We start from the raw sequence: 17,659 nt of genomic DNA, 5'->3' as shown, positions 1-17,659 counted from the left end.
CCCAGTCTAGCTGCCGCATTCTGGATTAGTTGTAGTTTCCGGGTCACCTTCAAAGGCAGCCCCACGTAAAGCGCATTGCAGTAGTCCAAGCGGGAGATAACCAGAGCATGCACCACTCTGGCCAGACAGTCTGCGGGCAGGGAGGGTCTCATCCTGCGTCCCAGATGGAGCTGCCCTGGACACAGAATGGACCTGTGCCTCCATGGACAGCTGTGAGTCCAGAATGACTCCCAGGCTGCACACCTGGTCCTTTGGGGGCACAGTGACCCCATTCAGGACCAGGGAATCCTCCACACCTGCCCGCCTCCTGTCCCCCCAAAACAGTACTTCTGTCTTGTCAGGATTCAACCTCAATCTGCTAGCCACCATCCATCCTCCAACCGCCACTTCTGGTTGCTGCGGACCACGCAGCCTAACTTTTTGCTTCCAACAGCTGGGGAAGGGGTTCTTTTTAGAGGAGGGGGAAGCTGGATTTGGTGGGAGAGTCACACACATATATATTTAACGAATTCCTTCGACATTCCTCACATTTCTGGGAAGGCTGAAGCACTCGGGCCGTTCCCGTTTACAGCCGAGCGAGATATCCATTTCTCTCGAACTCTGGATTGTGGGGAGCTGATTGCAGTTCTTGGCTCACCGCTCAAGAATGTAGGTGCGATTGTAATGGAATTTTATTCTTACGGTCACAGACCAGTTCCGGCTCGCTTGCAATATCTGGAAAAGCATAAAACGCAACAGGAATACATGGAATTGCAATTGGGTATAACAGAGACAATACAGACATAGCGGCAGTTAAAAATATACATTGAAATAAAATATAACCTAAAATTGTCATTTAAAACATGAATCCTTTTGGTTGTACAGCTTGTTCCCTAGGTTTTATGGCAGTCACACAGAATTTGGCCACCCTTAGCATGATCGCTTGGGACACGGGTGGCGCTGTGGGTTAAACCACAGAGCCTAGGACTTGCCGATCAGAAGGTCGAATCCCCGCAATGCGGTTCGAATCCCCGCAATGACGGGGTGAGCTCCCATTTCTCTGTCCCTGCTCCTGCCAACCTAGCATTTCGAAAGCACCTCAAAGTGCAACTAGATAAATAGGTACCGCTCCGGCGGGAAGGTAAACGGCGTTTCCGTGCGCTGCTCTGGTTCGCCAGAAGTGGCTTAGTCCTGCTGGCCACATGACCCGGAAGCTGTACGCAGGCTCCCTCGGCCAGCAAAGCGAGATGAGCGCCACAGCCCCAGAGTCGGCCACGACTGGACCTAATGGTCAGGGGTCCCTTTACCTTTACTTTACTTATCTCTGGATATTGCTTGACTACATATCCCATCGTCCCTGAGCTGGTGGGATGGGGAATGGATAGGAACTGGGGTCCCCACGACATCCTTTGCCGCCCTTAAGAGGGGATGCCTTTTCAAAACGGAGATATTCTCCCCCCTCTCGCACGCAGGACGGCTGCCGTAACGGAGACAGCTTTTCGAACAGTCTCCTAGGGCCAGCCCCACACCACCCCCCATTGTAGTAGTCAAGCCCTTCTGGGTTGCAAACGGCCGCATTCACAGAAAGGAAACCTTCTCGGCGTCCCCATTTAGATGTCCCGTCCCCCCCTCCCCTTGAAAGGAAGAGAAAAAGAATCTCTTTGCATGTACGAAACGCAGCTTGGCCGTGTGGTTTTATTTTTAATGACTGGTGCAGCCCCAGCGCACCTGCTTGTTTCTGTGGCGACTCATTTAACGGGTTCGCCTGGCCTGCAAGCAGTTGCTTTCGGTTCCTCCATTTCTGTTATCTTCTTTTTGCCACTCCTCCCTCCCGATCCGCCGTGTCCTCAAGTCCGGTGGTTGCAGCGTTTCGCTGCAGGCAGCATTGAGCCTCTTTCTCAAAAGTGATGTTGTTGTTGTTGTTTCTCTGCTTCTCTCCTGAGCCGGGCGAGCATGAAACCCGGGAAATTTAAGGGACATCATCAATAAGGGACAGCAGCGGGACACAGCGCTGGGATAAGGGAGTTTCCCGCCAAATAAGGGACACTTGACAGCTATCCTCTTTGGCCGCCGTTCGAATGTGTTCCTGCGCCGTAGCTGGATGTAGCCAACTCGGGCAGGGCAGGGGGAATAAATAGAAGCGAGACCCCGGGGGCTTGGAAACTCCGCGCGGGGCATCTCGGCTTCCGACTGACGTGACACGTACAGGTTTCAGGGAGGACCGGCCAGGAGGTCAGCAACTGGTGCCAGAGAGAGACATTCCTGTTGACAGCTGCCTATTAATAGCTGGGAGCAGGGGCACCCAGTTTCCGCCCACCGGGGAGCCCAGCGATGGGAGAGGCAGCTTGCCAAGGGGGAGAGGCGCGTTGCCGTCACACGCCGGAGGTCATCGCGATTCGGTCAGCGGGGTGCCAGAATCTCCCTGCGTCAGATGGGTTCACATATCGTCTCCTCCTGCGCGCGTGTTCAGCACGGTTGTGTTGTGCGCAATTTCACTTACCCTTTTTTTTGCTCTATAAGACTCACTTTTTCCCTCCTAAAAAGTAAGGTGAAATGTGTGTGTGTCTTATGGAGCGAATGCAGGCTGCGCAGCTATCCCAGAAGCCAGAACAGCAAGAGGGATTGCTGCTTTCGCTGCGCAGCGATCCCTCTTGTTGTTCTGGCTTCTGAGATTCAGATTTTTTTTTCTTGGTTTCCTCTTCCAAAAACGAGGTGCGTCTTATGGTCTGCTGCGTCTTATAGAGCGAAAAATACGGTGCATGCTTTCAACAGTTGTAGGCGGGCTGGTTGAGACTGGCACGGTTTAAAAGCGAGCGAGGCGGAGACCTTAACCCTTTTGATGTTTTATTGCTTTATTATTTTTATTATTAATTTTATTAATATTCTGTTGGGAGCTGCTCAGAGCAGCTGGGGAAACCCAGACAGATGGGCAGGGGATAGATAGAACTCGGGTTGCGAACGTGATCCATGCGGGAGGCACGTCTGCAACCTGCAGCGGCGCGTCTGCGCATGCAAGGGTTGCGTCCCACCTAATCAAACTGATTACCAGCCGCTTAATTGCTGCGCATGATAAGTTGCTGTTGGCACCCTTCTGTCCCGGGAGACGACAGAAACGCCTTTTATGTATCTATAGAGAAATGTTGGGGGTTCGATTGGGATGTGTATTCCTAACATTTCTGAGATTCAGAAAATGTCAGAAAATGGTCAGAAAAGCACCCTCAACCCCAAAGACTGGTCTCTGTGGGAATGCAGGGGAGCCGGCGAATTGCTAATTTCCCGAGGTTCCCCAGGAAAGAGACTTGTCAGGTTTGCTTCAGCCTTGGTGGTTAGGCAGGAAGATGTGTTCTTTAAAGGCAGAGGCGCCCGGCTCGAGGCAAAAGGGAGTTGGGGACCCGGGGATGGCTGGAGACTTTTGTTTTTGAAAACCGAACCAAGCCCAGCCCTGTAGCTAATGAGAGGCTCCGCGAGCAGAGAAAACTGCAGGGTCAGCAGCTCTGCAAAAAAGCACACAACGTCCAGAGCCCCATGTCGTCCCGCTGCGGGCGACAGAGAGGTGTGCCGTGTAGAGGAGCAGTCAAAAAGCACGGGCGAATTAGCAAGCTGTTGCTCAATTTCCCATGCTTTGAACCTACGAACAGCCCTGCGGCTGGATCAGGCGCAACTGGGAGCCACCTGACGCAGGATCCTGTCCTCACCATTGACCACTAGATCCCCCAGAGGGAATCTATACAGTGGTACCTTGGGTTACATACGCTTCATTTTTGGAGGGGAAAAAGTGCGTCCTATAGGGCGAAAAATACGGTATATCCCAAACTCTATATTTTAACTGGAAAGGTTTTGGGGGAGTCGTCTTATACGCCCAGTCATCTTATATGCCGGAAAATACGGTAATTGGGAACTTGGTTGTAAATTTATCGCTTTGCTGCAGACTTGATTGCAAACCTTAAAAATACCAAAAGCGAAAACGAGATTTCTGGGTCTCGGGGCTGAGAGTTAGGGTGGCGTTTTCGCGTCTCCCCATTGGAAACGGTCTCTGAATAACGTGTATCCTTCGTCTTATGTCGCCTGCAGCTGTATGAACTGGACGGAGACCCGAAAAGGAAGGAATTCCTGGACGACCTTTTCAGCTTCATGCAAAAGCGAGGTGAGTAGACAACCCACCCCTTTCTCCCTCCCTGCCTGTGTGCCTGTCTGTCTGTCCGGCAAATCTTTTGCAACGCATGCATTTGCAAAGCCAGCTTTGGGTAATCTTCCTCTGTGCTTGCTAAGGTCACACACATACACACAGCGAGGGGTGTGCCGGCTTGCAGAAAAATACTTCTGTTGCATCATTCTCTACTCCTCCTCTGATGAAAAAAGGCAATTATAAAATATTCGTTTATGTGTTTTTTCCAGTTTTACATTTACACGTCACGTCAACACCCTTATACAATATTTTACATAGACCAGGGGTCAGCAGACGTTTTCAGCAGGGGGCCGGTCCGCTGTCCCTCAGACCTTGTGGAGGGCCGAACTATATTCTGAAGAAAAATTATATGAACGGATTCGTACGCCCCACAAATAACCCAGAAATGCGTTTTAAATAAAAGCACACATTCCACTCGTGTAAAAACACTGTCCACGGGACGGATTTAGAAGGCGATTGGGCCGGATCCGGCCCCCAGGTCTTAGCTTGCCTACCCATGACATAGACCCTGGAACTAGGTCTATGTAAAATAGGTAATTTCCTACCTAAGTGGTGGAGGTGCAAAAAAGCTTAAGAGATTATTATTATTATTATTATTATTATTATTATTATTATTTCAACTTATACACCGCCCTATACCCAGAGTTTCACAACAAGACCACAACATATAAAATCAAACAAAACGCAGTAACCCAAGCCACATTCTAAAAGGGCATAGGGTGTAAATCGGATCGACCAAAGGTCTGGTTAAAAAGGAACATTTTTCCCGGTGCCCAAAGGTGTATAATGAACGAGTAAAGACGGTAATTAAAGAGCAATTAGGTTGGGTCCGTGATATAGAGACCGCATCTTTCAGGTGCCCTTAAAATTAATCGATAAGGAGAATCGTTTATCTCACCCATTCCAATTCAAAAGCAAAACCTGCGATGTTTTCAAAGATTGTCTGGGGAAAGAATTAAAAGAATTGCTTTGTGGGAGTCGCAAGGGTCGGGAGAAGAGACGGTTGGTGGTGTCACGGGTTCGGGCCAATACGCCGAGACTCCTGCTGCTATGTTGCTTAACATGGTTTTTACTAGGCAATAAAAACCCGCGCTGGCTGGCAGCTGAAGGGAGTGTCGAGAAAAGCGGTGGGAAGAGAGATTTACCTTAAGTCAAGGAATCCGATTGGGGGGGTGGCGGTTGTGGGGGGGGGGGAAGCAGATGGTCTTGTCCTAGGAGCTTTGCACGACCGGAATCTGCATCTAGAAAACGATTACCGTGGGCAAGGATGGGCGTAAAGGAAATTGCAAGGTGCTTTTGTGGGTTTAAGGGACGCGGGTGGTGCTGTGGGTTAAACCACAGAGCTTAGGGCTTGCCGATCAGAAGGTCGGCGGTTCAGATCCCCGCCACAGGGTGAGCTCCCATTGCTCGGTCCCTGCTCCTGCCAACCTAGCAGTTCGAAAGCACGTCAAAGTGCAAGTAGATCAATAGGTACTGCTCTGGCGGGAAGGTAAATGGCGTTTCCGTGTGCTGCTCTGGTTCGCCAGAAGCGGCTTAGAAGCGGCCACACCACATGACCTGGAAGCCGGCTCCCTTGGCCAGTAAAGCGAGATGAGCGCCGCAACCCCAGAGTCGGCCACGACTGGACCTAATGGTCAGGGATGTTGTTGTTTAGTCATTTAGTCGTGTCCGCCTCTTCGTGACCCCCTGGACCAGAGCACGCCAGGCACTCCTGTTTTCCACTGCCTCCCGCAGTTTGGTCAAACTCATGCTGGTAGCTTCAAGAACACTGTCCCACCATCTCATCCTCTGTCGTCCCCTTCTCCTTGTGCCCTCCATCTTTCCCAACATGAGGGTCTTTTCCAGGGAGTCTTCTCTTCTCACGAGGTGGCCAAAGTCTTGGAGCCTCAGCTTCAGGATCTGTCCTTCCAGTGAGCACTCAGGGCTGATTTCCTTCCGAATGGAGAGGTTTGATCTTCTTGCAGTCCATGGGACTCTCAAGAGTCTCCTCCAGCACCAGAATTCAAAAGCATCCATTCTTCGGCCATCAGCCTTCTTGATGGTCCAGCTCTCACTTCCACACATCACTACTGGGAAAACCAGAGCTTTTACTATACGGACCTTTGTTGGCAAGGTGATGTCTCTGCTTTTTAAGATGCTGTCTAGGTTTGTCATCGCTTTTCTCCCAAGAAGCAGGTGTCTCTTAATTTCCAGACTGCTGTCACCATCTGCAGTGATCATGGTACCCAAGAAAGTAAAACCTCTCACTGCCTCCATTTCACAGGCTGTAAATAAACTGCCCATTTTACAGTTAGGATAGTTAAGGCTGCAAAAAGACCTCTCCTCCTTCCCACCCCCCAAGACCCCCCCAGCATCCTCCCTCAAAGTCTCCCTCTCCTGGGATCCAAGCCATAGGCCGACCGCCCCATCCTCTGGCCGGACACCGTTTAATCCCGGAAAATGACCCATTCCTTCCTGCAATAAAACGTTCGGACGACTGCACCACCGCACAAACGTCTTCTGGCTGCCGTCGGCGCTTGTTTTCTCGGCCCGATTGTTCCTTTCAGCTTTAAGGAAGCAATAAATCAATTAGAGGGGGAAACGGGGTGGTTTGTTTTGCCCCCCTTTTGAAAGCCGCTCCTTTTGTCCGCTAGCTAGGAGTGTCCATACCCATTTGTGTGCCAAAGTGGTGGTTTTTTTGTTCATGTGCTACGATTCAGTTTCCTCAGGTTTTCGCTGCTTGTTCGGGTTTCTAGACCTCATGACTGCATCATCAAAATCATCATTATTACTATTATTATTCTTGTTAGGGATGCCCTGCCTTTTTCCTTCCAAGGAGGTCAGGGCTGGTGCCCCTGATTCTCTGCCTCCCCACCCCGTTTTGTCCTGACAAGAAACCTGTGAGGTAGAGGAGAGAGAGAGAGAGAGAGAGGTTCTGTTCCCCGAAATCACCCGATGAGATTCGCGGCTTGAATCGTCGCGGGATGTAAACGTTTTGAGGCGAATGAAAAACGTTGGACCTGCAGAGAGTTAAAAGCGCCCTTTCTTTCTTTCTTTCTTTCTTTCTTTCTTTCTTTCTTTCTTTCTTTCTTTCTTTCTTTCTTTTTTCTCTCCCCCCTCCTTTCTCTCTCTCTTCCTCTTTCTCTCTTTCTTTATCTCGCTCCTCTCACTCCTTCTCTCTCTCTCTCTCTTTCTTTCTTTCTTCCTTTCTTCCTTCCTTCCTTCCTTTCGCTCTCTCTCTCTTTTTCTCTCTTTCTTTATCTCTCCTTCTCTCTCTCTCTCTTTCTCCCCCTCTCTTTCTTCTTCTTTCTTTCTTTCTTTCTTTCTTTCTTTCTTTCTTTCTTTCTTTCTTTCTTTCTCTCTTTCTCTCTCTCTCTCTTGCTCTCCCCCCTCCTTTCTCTCTCTCTTCCTTTTTCTCTCTCTCTCTTTCTATCTTTATATATATATAATCTTTTTCTCTCTTTCTCTCTTTCTCTCTTTCTTTCTTTCTCTCTTTCTCTCTCTCCTTCTCTTTCTTTCTTTCACTCTCTCTCTCTTTCTCTCTTTCGTTATCTCCTCTCTCTCTCTTTCTCCCCCTCTCTTTCTTCTTCTTCTTCTTCTTCTTCTTCTCTCTCTCTCTCTCTCTCTCTCTCTCTCTCTCTCTCTCTCTCCTCTCTTTCTTCCTCTCTTTCTTTCTCTCTTTCTCTCTCATTTCGGCCCTGAGCACATGCAGAAAGGGCGCGATTTGAATCCACCAGACCTTTCAGAAAAAAACAGCCTGATGCAAATTGGAGGCTCTGTGGCTTGTCTTTGGTCAAAGGTGTTGAGGAAGCGGGAACAGAGTCTTGTTTGCTTTCTGAAACCTGCCAGGGTGTTTGTTTCAGAATAGGCAGGCGTGCAAACATAGCACATCCGACGAAGAGAGGCAGCGCGGTGTAACGGTTAGAGCCGCTGGTCCTGGGAGAGACCAGGGAATCAAATCCTAACCCCCCCAAAAAAACAACAACCCTCTGCTTATGAAAAAATAGCAGAAAGCGGTGAAATAATGTGGTCGGTTCTGTCAAGCACTGAACGTTGAATGAAAAACTTCACGCAACTTTCAAAATAACCCAGATCTACACTATAAACCAACTTGGGTCCCTAATAGGGGAGAAAGGTGGAATACAACTAATAATAATAATAATATGTTACTTATATGCCACCCATCTGACTGAGTTGCCCCAGCTTCTCTGTGCAGATTCCAACAAGTTAAAACACCCAACACAATAAAACATAAAACTTTAAGAACTTCCCTGTGTTTCAGGGTCATCGTGGAGATTAAATTTGGAGCCAGGACAGCAGGGGGGAAGAATAATGAGCCCCGAAACACAAAGCACTCCAGTTTTGAGAGTTAATAATAATAATAATAATAATAATAATAATAATAGCAATAATTTTATTATTTATACCCCGCCCATCTGGCTGGGTTTCCCCAGCCACTCTGAGCGGCTTACAGTGTATATAAATAAAGCATCAACCATTAAAAACTTCCCCAAACAAGGCTGCCTTCAGGTGTCTTCTAAAAGTTCTTTATCTCCCTGAGACTTGATGGGTGCCACCACCGAGAAGGCCCTTTGCCTGGTTCCCTGCAACCTCGCTTCTCACAGGGAGGGAACCGCCAGAAGCCCCTCGGAAGTGGACCCCGGCGTCCGGGCTGGACGATTGTGGTGGAGACGCTCTTTCCAGGGTCATTTGGACAGACACAGAATACACATATACCCAAAAAAGCATCCAGTGGTGGTCTATGTTAATCACTGCAATGCCTCCCTAATCCTTATAATTGTCTAATTATATCAGGAAGGGAACCTGCCCTTCTGATTTTGCCACTGCACGCCTGGTTCTGCCGGCGGAGACTGTGCCCCGCGGCTCAGAAACTCGAGGGGCGAGTCAAGGGAGCTGCCAGTTCGAATGCCGCCTCGTAACCCGAACTTGCTGGTCCGGTCCGTCATAGCAGCAGCAATTGTAATAAAAATAAAAAGGAAAGGAACTTTAAAGAGCTTTGATGGAATCATTTCACTCAAGCTTCCGTTGCATTCAGATTTCCAACATGGGTTTCGTGCCTGTGAGCCACTTAGGACTATATATTAACAAGGTAAAGGGACCACTGACCATTAGGTCCAGTCGTGACAGACTCTGGGGTTGCGGCGCTCATCTCGCTTTACTGGCCGAGGGAGCCGGCGTACAGCTTCCGGGTCATGTGGCCAGCAGGACGAAGCCGCTTCTGGCGAACCAGAGCAGTGCAAGGAAACGCCGTTTACCTTCCTGCCGGAGCGGTACCTATTGATCTACTTGCACTTTGACGTGCTTTCAAACTGCTAGGTGGGCAGGAGCAGGGACCGAGCAACGGGAGCTCACCCCGTCATTGCGGGGATTCGAACCGCCGACCTTCTGATCGGCAAGTCCTAGGCTCTGTGGTTTAACCCACAGCGCCACCCGCGTCCCGATAAGGGAAGTAATAGTCTCACTCTATTCTTGCTTCTGGAGTCCTGTGTCCAGTTCTGGGCACCGCAATTTAAGAAGGGTGTTGAGAAGCTGGAAGGTTTGCAGAGGAAGAGATGATCAAGGGTCTGGAAACCAAGCCTGATGAGGAACGTTTGAGGGAGCGGGGGATATTTAGCCTGGGAAATAGGAGATAATAATAGTAATAATAATTTATTATTTATACCCTGCCCATCTGGCTGGGTTTCCCCAGCCACTATGGGCGGATCCCAATCAAGTGTTGAAGATATTTAAAACTTCCCTAACATTCTAGCTGCAGTTGTGGCATACAAAAAATAGTCTAACATCTTTCTTGGGCACTTCCAAACCTCTGGTTTCTTAATAAATGTATATTTCAACATTTTTTCCAATTCATTACAGTGGTGCCCCGCAAGACGAATGCCTCGCAAGACGGAAAACTCGCTAGACGAAAGAGCTTTCCGTGTCGGAGGTGCTTCGCAAAATGAATTTCCTATGGGCTTGGTTCGCAAGACGACAATGTCTTGCGAGTTCCTGCTGGTTTTTCCCCCCTCCCCCCCTTTTCTAAGCCGCTAAGCCGCTTATCAGCTGATCCGATCAGCAGATAAGCCGCTAAAAGCCGCTAATAGCGCTAATCCGCCAATGGGCTTGCTTCGCAAGACGAAAAAACCGCTAGACGAAGAGAATCACAGAACGGATTCTTTTCGTCTTGCGAGGCACCACTGTATATATCTTCTCCCAGAAGTCTCAGAAAGCACAGAGACTTTGGTTGTTGCCGCCGTCGCCGGCGAGCGGGGCTTCGATTCGGCCCCCACCGAACTGCTATTTTTGTTTCTTTCTCTTTTCGTCTGCAGGGACACCGGTCAACCGCATTCCGATCATGGCGAAGCAAGTCCTCGATCTGTACATGCTCTATGTCCTGGTGACCGAGAAGGGCGGCTTGGTGGAGGTGATCAACAAGAAACTCTGGCGGGAGATCACAAAGGGTCTGAACCTGCCCACGTCCATCACCAGTGCGGCCTTCACCTTGCGCACTCAGTAAGTAATAAAAATAAAAATAATAATTTATTATATACACCCCACCCATCTGGCAGGGCTTCCCCAGCCACTCTGGGCGGCTTCCAAAATAATAATAATTAAAATACTGTAATACATCAAACATTAAAAGCTTCCCTAAACAGGGGTACCTTCAGATGTTTTCTAAAAGTCTGGTAGTTGTTGTTCTCTTTGACATCTGGTGGGAGGGCGTTCCACAGGGAGGGCGCCACCACCGAGAAGGCCCTCTGCCTGCTTCCCTGTAACTTGGCTTCTGCTAGGTTGGCAGGAGCAGGGACCGAGCAACGGGAGCTCACCCCGTCATTGCGGAGATTCGAACCGCCGACCTTCTGATCGGCAAGTCCTAGGCTCTGTGGTTTAACCCACAGCGCCACCCGTGTCCTGCGCCACCGGCACCATGAGTAAACTGTAGTTCCCAGGATCCTTCCCCCAGCCCTGATCTCCATAAGAGGCACGCCATGCTCCAAAGAGGGGGTGCCTCTATCATTCCTCAACTTTTCACGCAGCAAAGGTAAAGGACCCCTGGGGTAGGCAACCTAAGGCCCAGGGGCCGGATCCGGCCCAATCTCCTTCTCAATCCAGCCCACGGACGGTTCAGGAATCAGCGTGTTTTTACATGAGTAGAATGTGTCCTTTTATTTAATTTGCATCTCTGGGTTTTTTGTGGGGCATAGGAATTTGTTCATTTTCTTTCTCCAAAATACCGTATTTTTTGCTCCATAAGACTCACTTTTCCCCTCCTAAAAAGTAAGGGGAAATGTGTGTGCGTCTTATGGAGCGAATGCAGGCTGCGCTGCTATCCCAGAAGCCAGAACAGCAAGAGGGATTGCTGCTTTCACTGCGCAGCGATCCCTCTTGCTCTTCTGGCTTCTGAGATTCAGAATATATTTTTTCTTGTTTTCCTCCTCCCAAAACTAGGTGCATCTTGTGGTCTGGTGCGTCTTATAGAGCGAAAAATACGATGTATACAGTGGATCAAAGGCTCTTTGGGAAGAAATTACATATAGTTCTATATGGAGACGCACCCTTGAATTTTTGGAAGCAGGGGAATGGGCTCATTCTGACCCCATGCTTTCTCCCCCTCCTCTCTCTCTCTCTCTCTCTTTCTCTTTCTCTCCTCTTCTTCCTTCTCTGCCATTCGCTTCCCCCACCTATTACATCCACCCTAATCAAGGCTAATGTTAATTAGTCTGGAATTCAGAGGACCAGGTGGCGGAAAAAGGATTTGTGGGTGGGGAGGGAGGGGTGGGCCGGTGGGGGGGGGGAGGTGAGTGGGTGGAGGGCTTTTAACTCCTTCGTAGCTGTAAACCCGACTTCCTTTCTCTTAAAAAAAGAAGCAGTGTCTTGCCTGTCCTTAAATGCTGCCAGAAGATTCGAAAAAGCACCTGGTTTTGTGTTTGTGTGTGCAGAACACAAATAAAAACACAATAAACCATCAAACATTAAAAAAAAACCTTCCCTATCTCCTTGACTTGGGGGTTGCATAGCTCCATCCCCTCCAACGTTTCTCTCCTGAAAATATGGACGTCCTATTCCATCCCCTCCAACGTTTCTCCCTTGAAAATAGGGATGTCCTATTCCATCCCCTCCAACGTTTCTCCCCTGAAAATAGGGATGTCCTATTCCATCCCCTCCAACGTTTCTCCCCTGAAAATAGGGACGTCCTATTCCATCCCCTCCAACGTTTCTCCCCTGAAAATAGGGACGTCCTATTCCATCCCCTCCAACGTTTCTCCCCTGGAAATAGGGACGTCCTATTCCATCCCCTCCAACGTTTCTCCCGTGAAAATAGGGACGTCCTATTCCATCCCCTCCAACGTTTCTCCCCTGAAAATAGGGACGTCCCATTCCATCCCCTCCAACGTTTCTCCCATGAAAACAGGGACGTCCTATTCCATCCCCTCCAACGTTTCTCCTGTGAAAATAGGGGTGTCCTATTCCATCCCCTCCAACGTTTCTCCCGTGAAAATAGGGACGTCCTATTCCATCCCCTCCAACGTTTCTCCCCTGAAAACAGGGACGTCCTATTCCATCCCCTCCAACGTTTCTCCCCTGAAAATAGGGACGTCCTATTCCATCCCCTCCAACGTTTCTCCCCTGGAAATAGGGACGTCCTATTCCATCCCCTCCAACGTTTCTCCCGTGAAAATAGGGACGTCCTATTCCATCCCCTCCAACGTTTCTCCCCTGAAAATAGGGACGTCCCATTCCATCCCCTCCAACGTTTCTCCCATGAAAACAGGGACGTCCTATTCCATCCCCTCCAACGTTTCTCCTGTGAAAATAGGGGTGTCCTATTCCATCCCCTCCAACGTTTCTCCCGTGAAAATAGGGACGTCCTATTCCATCCCCTCCAACGTTTCTCCCTTGAAAATAGGGACGTCCCATTCCATCCCCTCCAACGTTTCTCCCATGAAAACAGGGACGTCCTATTCCATCCCCTCCAACGTTTCTCCCCTGAAAATAGGGACGTCCTATTCCATCCCCTCCAACATCCAATAGGGACGTCCCATTCCATTGGAATAGGGGGCCAACTCTGTCCATCTTGGCAGCGTGCGTTGAATCGGAACAAAGCGCGAGTGGTTGATTTTTGTGTGTGTGTCTTTTTCCCTGGAAAGGTACATGAAGTATTTGTACCCGTACGAGTGTGAGAAGAGAGGTCTGAGCAACCCCAATGAGTTGCAAGCCGCCATTGACAGCAACCGCCGTGAGGGTCGCCGGCAAGGCTTCAGCGGCTCCATCTTCACGTACTCTCCCAGCAGCACCCATGGCATGCTGTCCTCGCCCAAGCTCCAAGTGCCAACGCTGGGGTTGGGGTCGACCACTAATGGCAGCTCCTTGGCCTCCGTCCCGAAAATCAAAAAAGGTACGGCAGCCGATTGCCTCGCGCGTTTTGTGCCCCTCTCTTCAACCTAAAAGGTCTCCAGGGTTGGCTTAAAAAGGTAAAGGGACCCCTGACCATTAGGTCCAGTCGTGGCCGACTCTGGGTTTGCAGCGCTCATCTCGCTTTACTGGCCAAGGGAGCTGGCGTACAGCTTCTGGGTCATGTGGCCAGCTGGACTAAGCCGCTTCTGGCGAACCAGAGCAGCGCACGGAAACGCCGTTTACCTTCCCGCCGGAACGGTACCTATTTATCTACTTGCACTGGCGTGCTTTCGAACTGCTAGGTGGGCAGGAGCAGGGACCGAGCAACGGGAGCTCACCCCGTCACAGTGCAAGTAGATAAATGGGTACCACTCCGTTGGGAAGGTAAACGGCGTTTCCGTGCGCTGCTGTGGTTCTCCAGAAGCGGTTCAGTCCTGCTGGCCACATGACCCGGAAGCTGTACGCCGGCTCCCTCGGCCAGTAAAGTGAGATGAGCGCCGCAACCCCAGAGTCGGCCACGACTGGACCTAGTAGTCGGGGTCCCCTTTACTATCTGAACGATAGTCTTGGTCATTTGATTGCTTGTTTTATGTTGCTATGGCCGTTGGCTAATGCGAATAAAGTTTACAGTGGTGCCTCGCAAGATGAAAAGAATCCGTTCTGTGATTCTCTTCGTCTAGCGGTTTTTTCGTCTTGCGAAGCAAGCCCATTGACGGATTAGCGGATTAGCGCTGTTAGCGGCTTTTAGCGGCTTATCTGCTGATCAGATCAGCTGATAAGCAGCTTAGCGGCTTAGAAAAAGGGGGGGGGAAGGAAAAAACCCCCGCAGGAACTCGCAAGGCATTGTCGTCTTGCGAAGCAAGCCCATAGGAAATTTGTTTTGCGAAGCACCTCCAAAACAGAAAACTCTTTCGTCTAGCGGGTTTTCCGTCTTGCGAGGCATTCGTCTTGCGCGGCACCACTGTATCTCTCTATCTAAAAAAACAAAACAAAATCTCCCTGCATCGCTCTCTCCGTCTCACCTGCTTGCACCTCTTTGCGCTAAAGGAGCTTTCCTTTTTGTTGTTGTTCTTGCAACCCCTGCAGAGGAGGAGACGCCCATCCCCATCGGTGTGCCCGGCCGCCTGCCCGTCTCGCTGGCGGGCCACCCGGCCATCGCGGCCCAAGCCGTCCAAGCTGCGGCGGCCCAGGCGGCGGCTGTGGCTCAGGCGGCAGCGCTGGAGCACCTACGGGAGAAGCTGGAGTCCGGGGAGCCCCCGGAGAAGAAGATTGCTCTCGTGACGGACGAGCAGCAGCGGTTGATGCAGAGGGCGCTGCAGCAAAATCTCCTGGCCATGACGGCTCAGCTCCCCATGAGTATCCGTATCAATAGCCAAGGGACTCGCTCGCCAGGTACCCGTGATCTCTGGCCACGCCTCTTGCCTTGGAGCGAGTTACAGATAGGTAGCCGTGTTGGTCTGCCATAGTCAAAATAAAAAAAATTCCTTCCAGTAGCACCTTAAAGACCAACTAAGTTAGTTCTTGGTATGAGCTTTCGTGTGCATGCACACTTCTTCAGATACACTGAAACAGAAGTTGCCAGATCCTTCGATATAGTGAGAAGGTGGGGAGGGGTATTACTCAGAAGGGTGGTGGGAATGGGAGATTGGCAGATAGCTGAGATGGATTCTTATCCCATTATACATGACTAAGCCATTTCTCACCTTCTCACCCCTTGCCTTTTCATGTAAGACCTATTGCAGTCGTTAAGAGTCGTCAACAGGCTCATCTCAGCTATCTGCCAAACTCCCATTCCCACCACCCTTCTGAGTAATACCCCTCCCCGCCTTCTCACTATATAGAAGGATCTGGCAACTTCTGTTTCAGTGTATCTGAAGAAGTGTGCATGCACACGAAAGCTCATACCAAGAACTAACTTAGTTGGTCTTTAAGGTGCTACTGGAAGGAATTTTTTTATCTTGCCTTGGAGGTTAGAGAGAACGATCTTGAAAGACCTCCATTGGCTCCCAGGACGTTTCCAAGCACCATTCAAAGTGTTGGTGCTGACCGTTAAAGCCCTAAATGGCCCGGTATCCCAGGAGGAGCCTCTCTACCCCCATTGTTCTGCCCAGACGCTGAGGTCCAGCTCCGAGGGCCTTCTGGCGGTTCCCTCCCTGCCAGAAGCCAAGTACACTGAGCATGGACCACCATATAACACCGGTCTTGAAAGACCTACATTGGCTCCCAGAACGTTCCCGAGCACAATTCAAAGTGTTGGGGCTGACCTTTCAAGCCCTAAACGGCCTCGGTCCAGTATATCTGAAGGAGCGTCTCCACCCCCATTGTCCAGCCTGGACACCGGGGTCCATCTCCTGAGGGCCTTCTGGCGGTTCCCTCCCTGCGAGAAGCCAAGTTACAGGGAACCAGGCAGAGGGCCTTCTCGGTGGTGGCGCCCTCTCTGTGGAACGCCCTCCCACCAGATGTCAAAGAGAACAACAACTACCAGACTTTTAGAAGACATCTGAAGGCAGCCCTCTTCAGGGAAGCTTTTAATGTTTGATGTATCACAGTATTTTAATATTTTGTTGGAAGCCGCCCAGAGTGGCTGGGGAAGCCCAGCCGGATGGGTGGGGCATAAATAATAAATTATTATTATTATTATATAATGATCTGTGTGTGGACATTAGGCACCTGTAAAGATAAAGGTAAATGGACCTCTGACTGTTAGGTTCAGTCATGGCCGACTCTGGGGTTGTGGCGCTCATCTCGCTTTATTTGCCGAAGGAGCCGGCGTACAGCTTCCTGGTCATGTGGCCAGCATGACTAAGCCGCTTCTGGCGAACCAGAGCAGCGCACAGAAATGCCGTTTACCTTCCCGCCGGAGTGGTACCTATTGATCTACTTGCACTTTGACGTGCTTTTGAACTGCTAGGTTGGCAGGAGCAGGGACCGAGCAACGGGAGCTCACCCCCTTGCGGGGATTCGAACTGCCGACCTTCTGATCTGCAAGCCTAGGCTCTGTGGTTTAACCCACAGCGCCAACTGCGTCCCTTAGGCACCCTGTACAGGTGTGGAAATTTGCATGTCTCCCCCGCCCACTTTTGCCCCTGGCCCCGCCTCCCGGAAGGAAAATGGCTGTCTGCCGGCCTCTGTCTTACCTCTGTCTTTTTTGCCTTCCAGAAAACCGCCAAGACTCCGCCATGAATTTGGCCACCAACGGGACGAATAGCATCAACATGTCGGTTGAACTCAACGGCATCGTTTATACAGGTAAACTCCGGTTGAAGGGACCTGAGAAAGGAGGTTTCGGACAGCGTCACAAAACCAGTCTTTTTTTTTTAAAAAAATCATTTTTATTGATTTTCCAATAAAAACCATCCAATTAATAAATCCGATCGTAATACTACTCCAATTAAAATAAAAAACTAAAATAAAAAAGACCAAATTATAGCCCAGTCTTAAGTTTGCTAAGGTCGCAAGCTCAGAAGGTTGCAAGATTACCTTACCTACACCTGTAAGGTGAAAGGTGAGGACGGGTTTTTGCATTTTTTTAAAAAAAAAAGTTTGCAAAAAGAAAATACCTGAAACTGGTGCAAACATTATTATTATTATTAATAATATTTGCAGCCTCAAAGGACAAAGTACAAAAGTTCTGCTGCAAAGGGATAGTAAAGTTAGTAAATCACCCAAATGTTCCCTTTGCAAATCATAAAGCTATAAATATAAAAATGGAAGCGTTCTGCACCTGTGAGTTGCATCGCTATTGAGAATCAAAGCTGAATGTAGTCTTAATTGAGCCAGAATTTCCATGTATTAGTGACACCACGTGCCTCAATGTTTATATAAGAAATAAAATTCCTTTTTTTAATGGCCGCTTTTAAGAGATTAAAAATAAAGCTCTTAACTTTTCAAATCCATAAGAAGTTTCAAGAGCGCCTGGTGGGAAAATGGCACCATAGTTTGCTTATACAGTGGTACCTCAGGTTAAGTACTTAATTCGTTCCGGAGGTCTGTTCTTAACCTGAAACTGTTCTTAACCTGAAGCACCACTTTAGCTCATGGGGCCTCCTGCTGCCGCCGGAACATGATTTCTGTTCTCATCCTGAAGCAAAGTTCTTAACCCGAGGTACTATTTCTGGG

At 49.6% G+C, this 17,659-nt stretch overlaps 1 protein-coding gene across 3 annotated transcripts in view; it reads left to right on the top strand.

The window, feature by feature from the left end:
* The window catches only part of ARID3A (AT-rich interaction domain 3A), a 51,720-nt gene that overhangs the window by 32,417 nt on the left and 1,644 nt on the right, over positions 1–17,659 (top strand). For all 3 annotated transcript variants that reach the window (XM_081177803.1, XM_081177801.1, XM_081177802.1), the window contains exons 4-8: positions 4,051–4,123; positions 10,474–10,657; positions 13,294–13,541; positions 14,627–14,932; positions 16,700–16,789. In XM_081177803.1, coding sequence (XP_081033929.1) covers positions 4,051–4,123; positions 10,474–10,657; positions 13,294–13,541; positions 14,627–14,932; positions 16,700–16,789 — 901 coding nt within the window. The remainder of the gene's footprint in view (positions 1–4,050; positions 4,124–10,473; positions 10,658–13,293; positions 13,542–14,626; positions 14,933–16,699; positions 16,790–17,659) is intronic.

Source organism: Podarcis bocagei, assembly GCF_964188305.1.
Source record: "Podarcis bocagei genome assembly, chromosome: 18".
Taxonomy (NCBI): Eukaryota; Metazoa; Chordata; class Lepidosauria; order Squamata; family Lacertidae; genus Podarcis; species Podarcis bocagei.
This window is presented reverse-complemented; position numbering and strand designations above follow the sequence as displayed.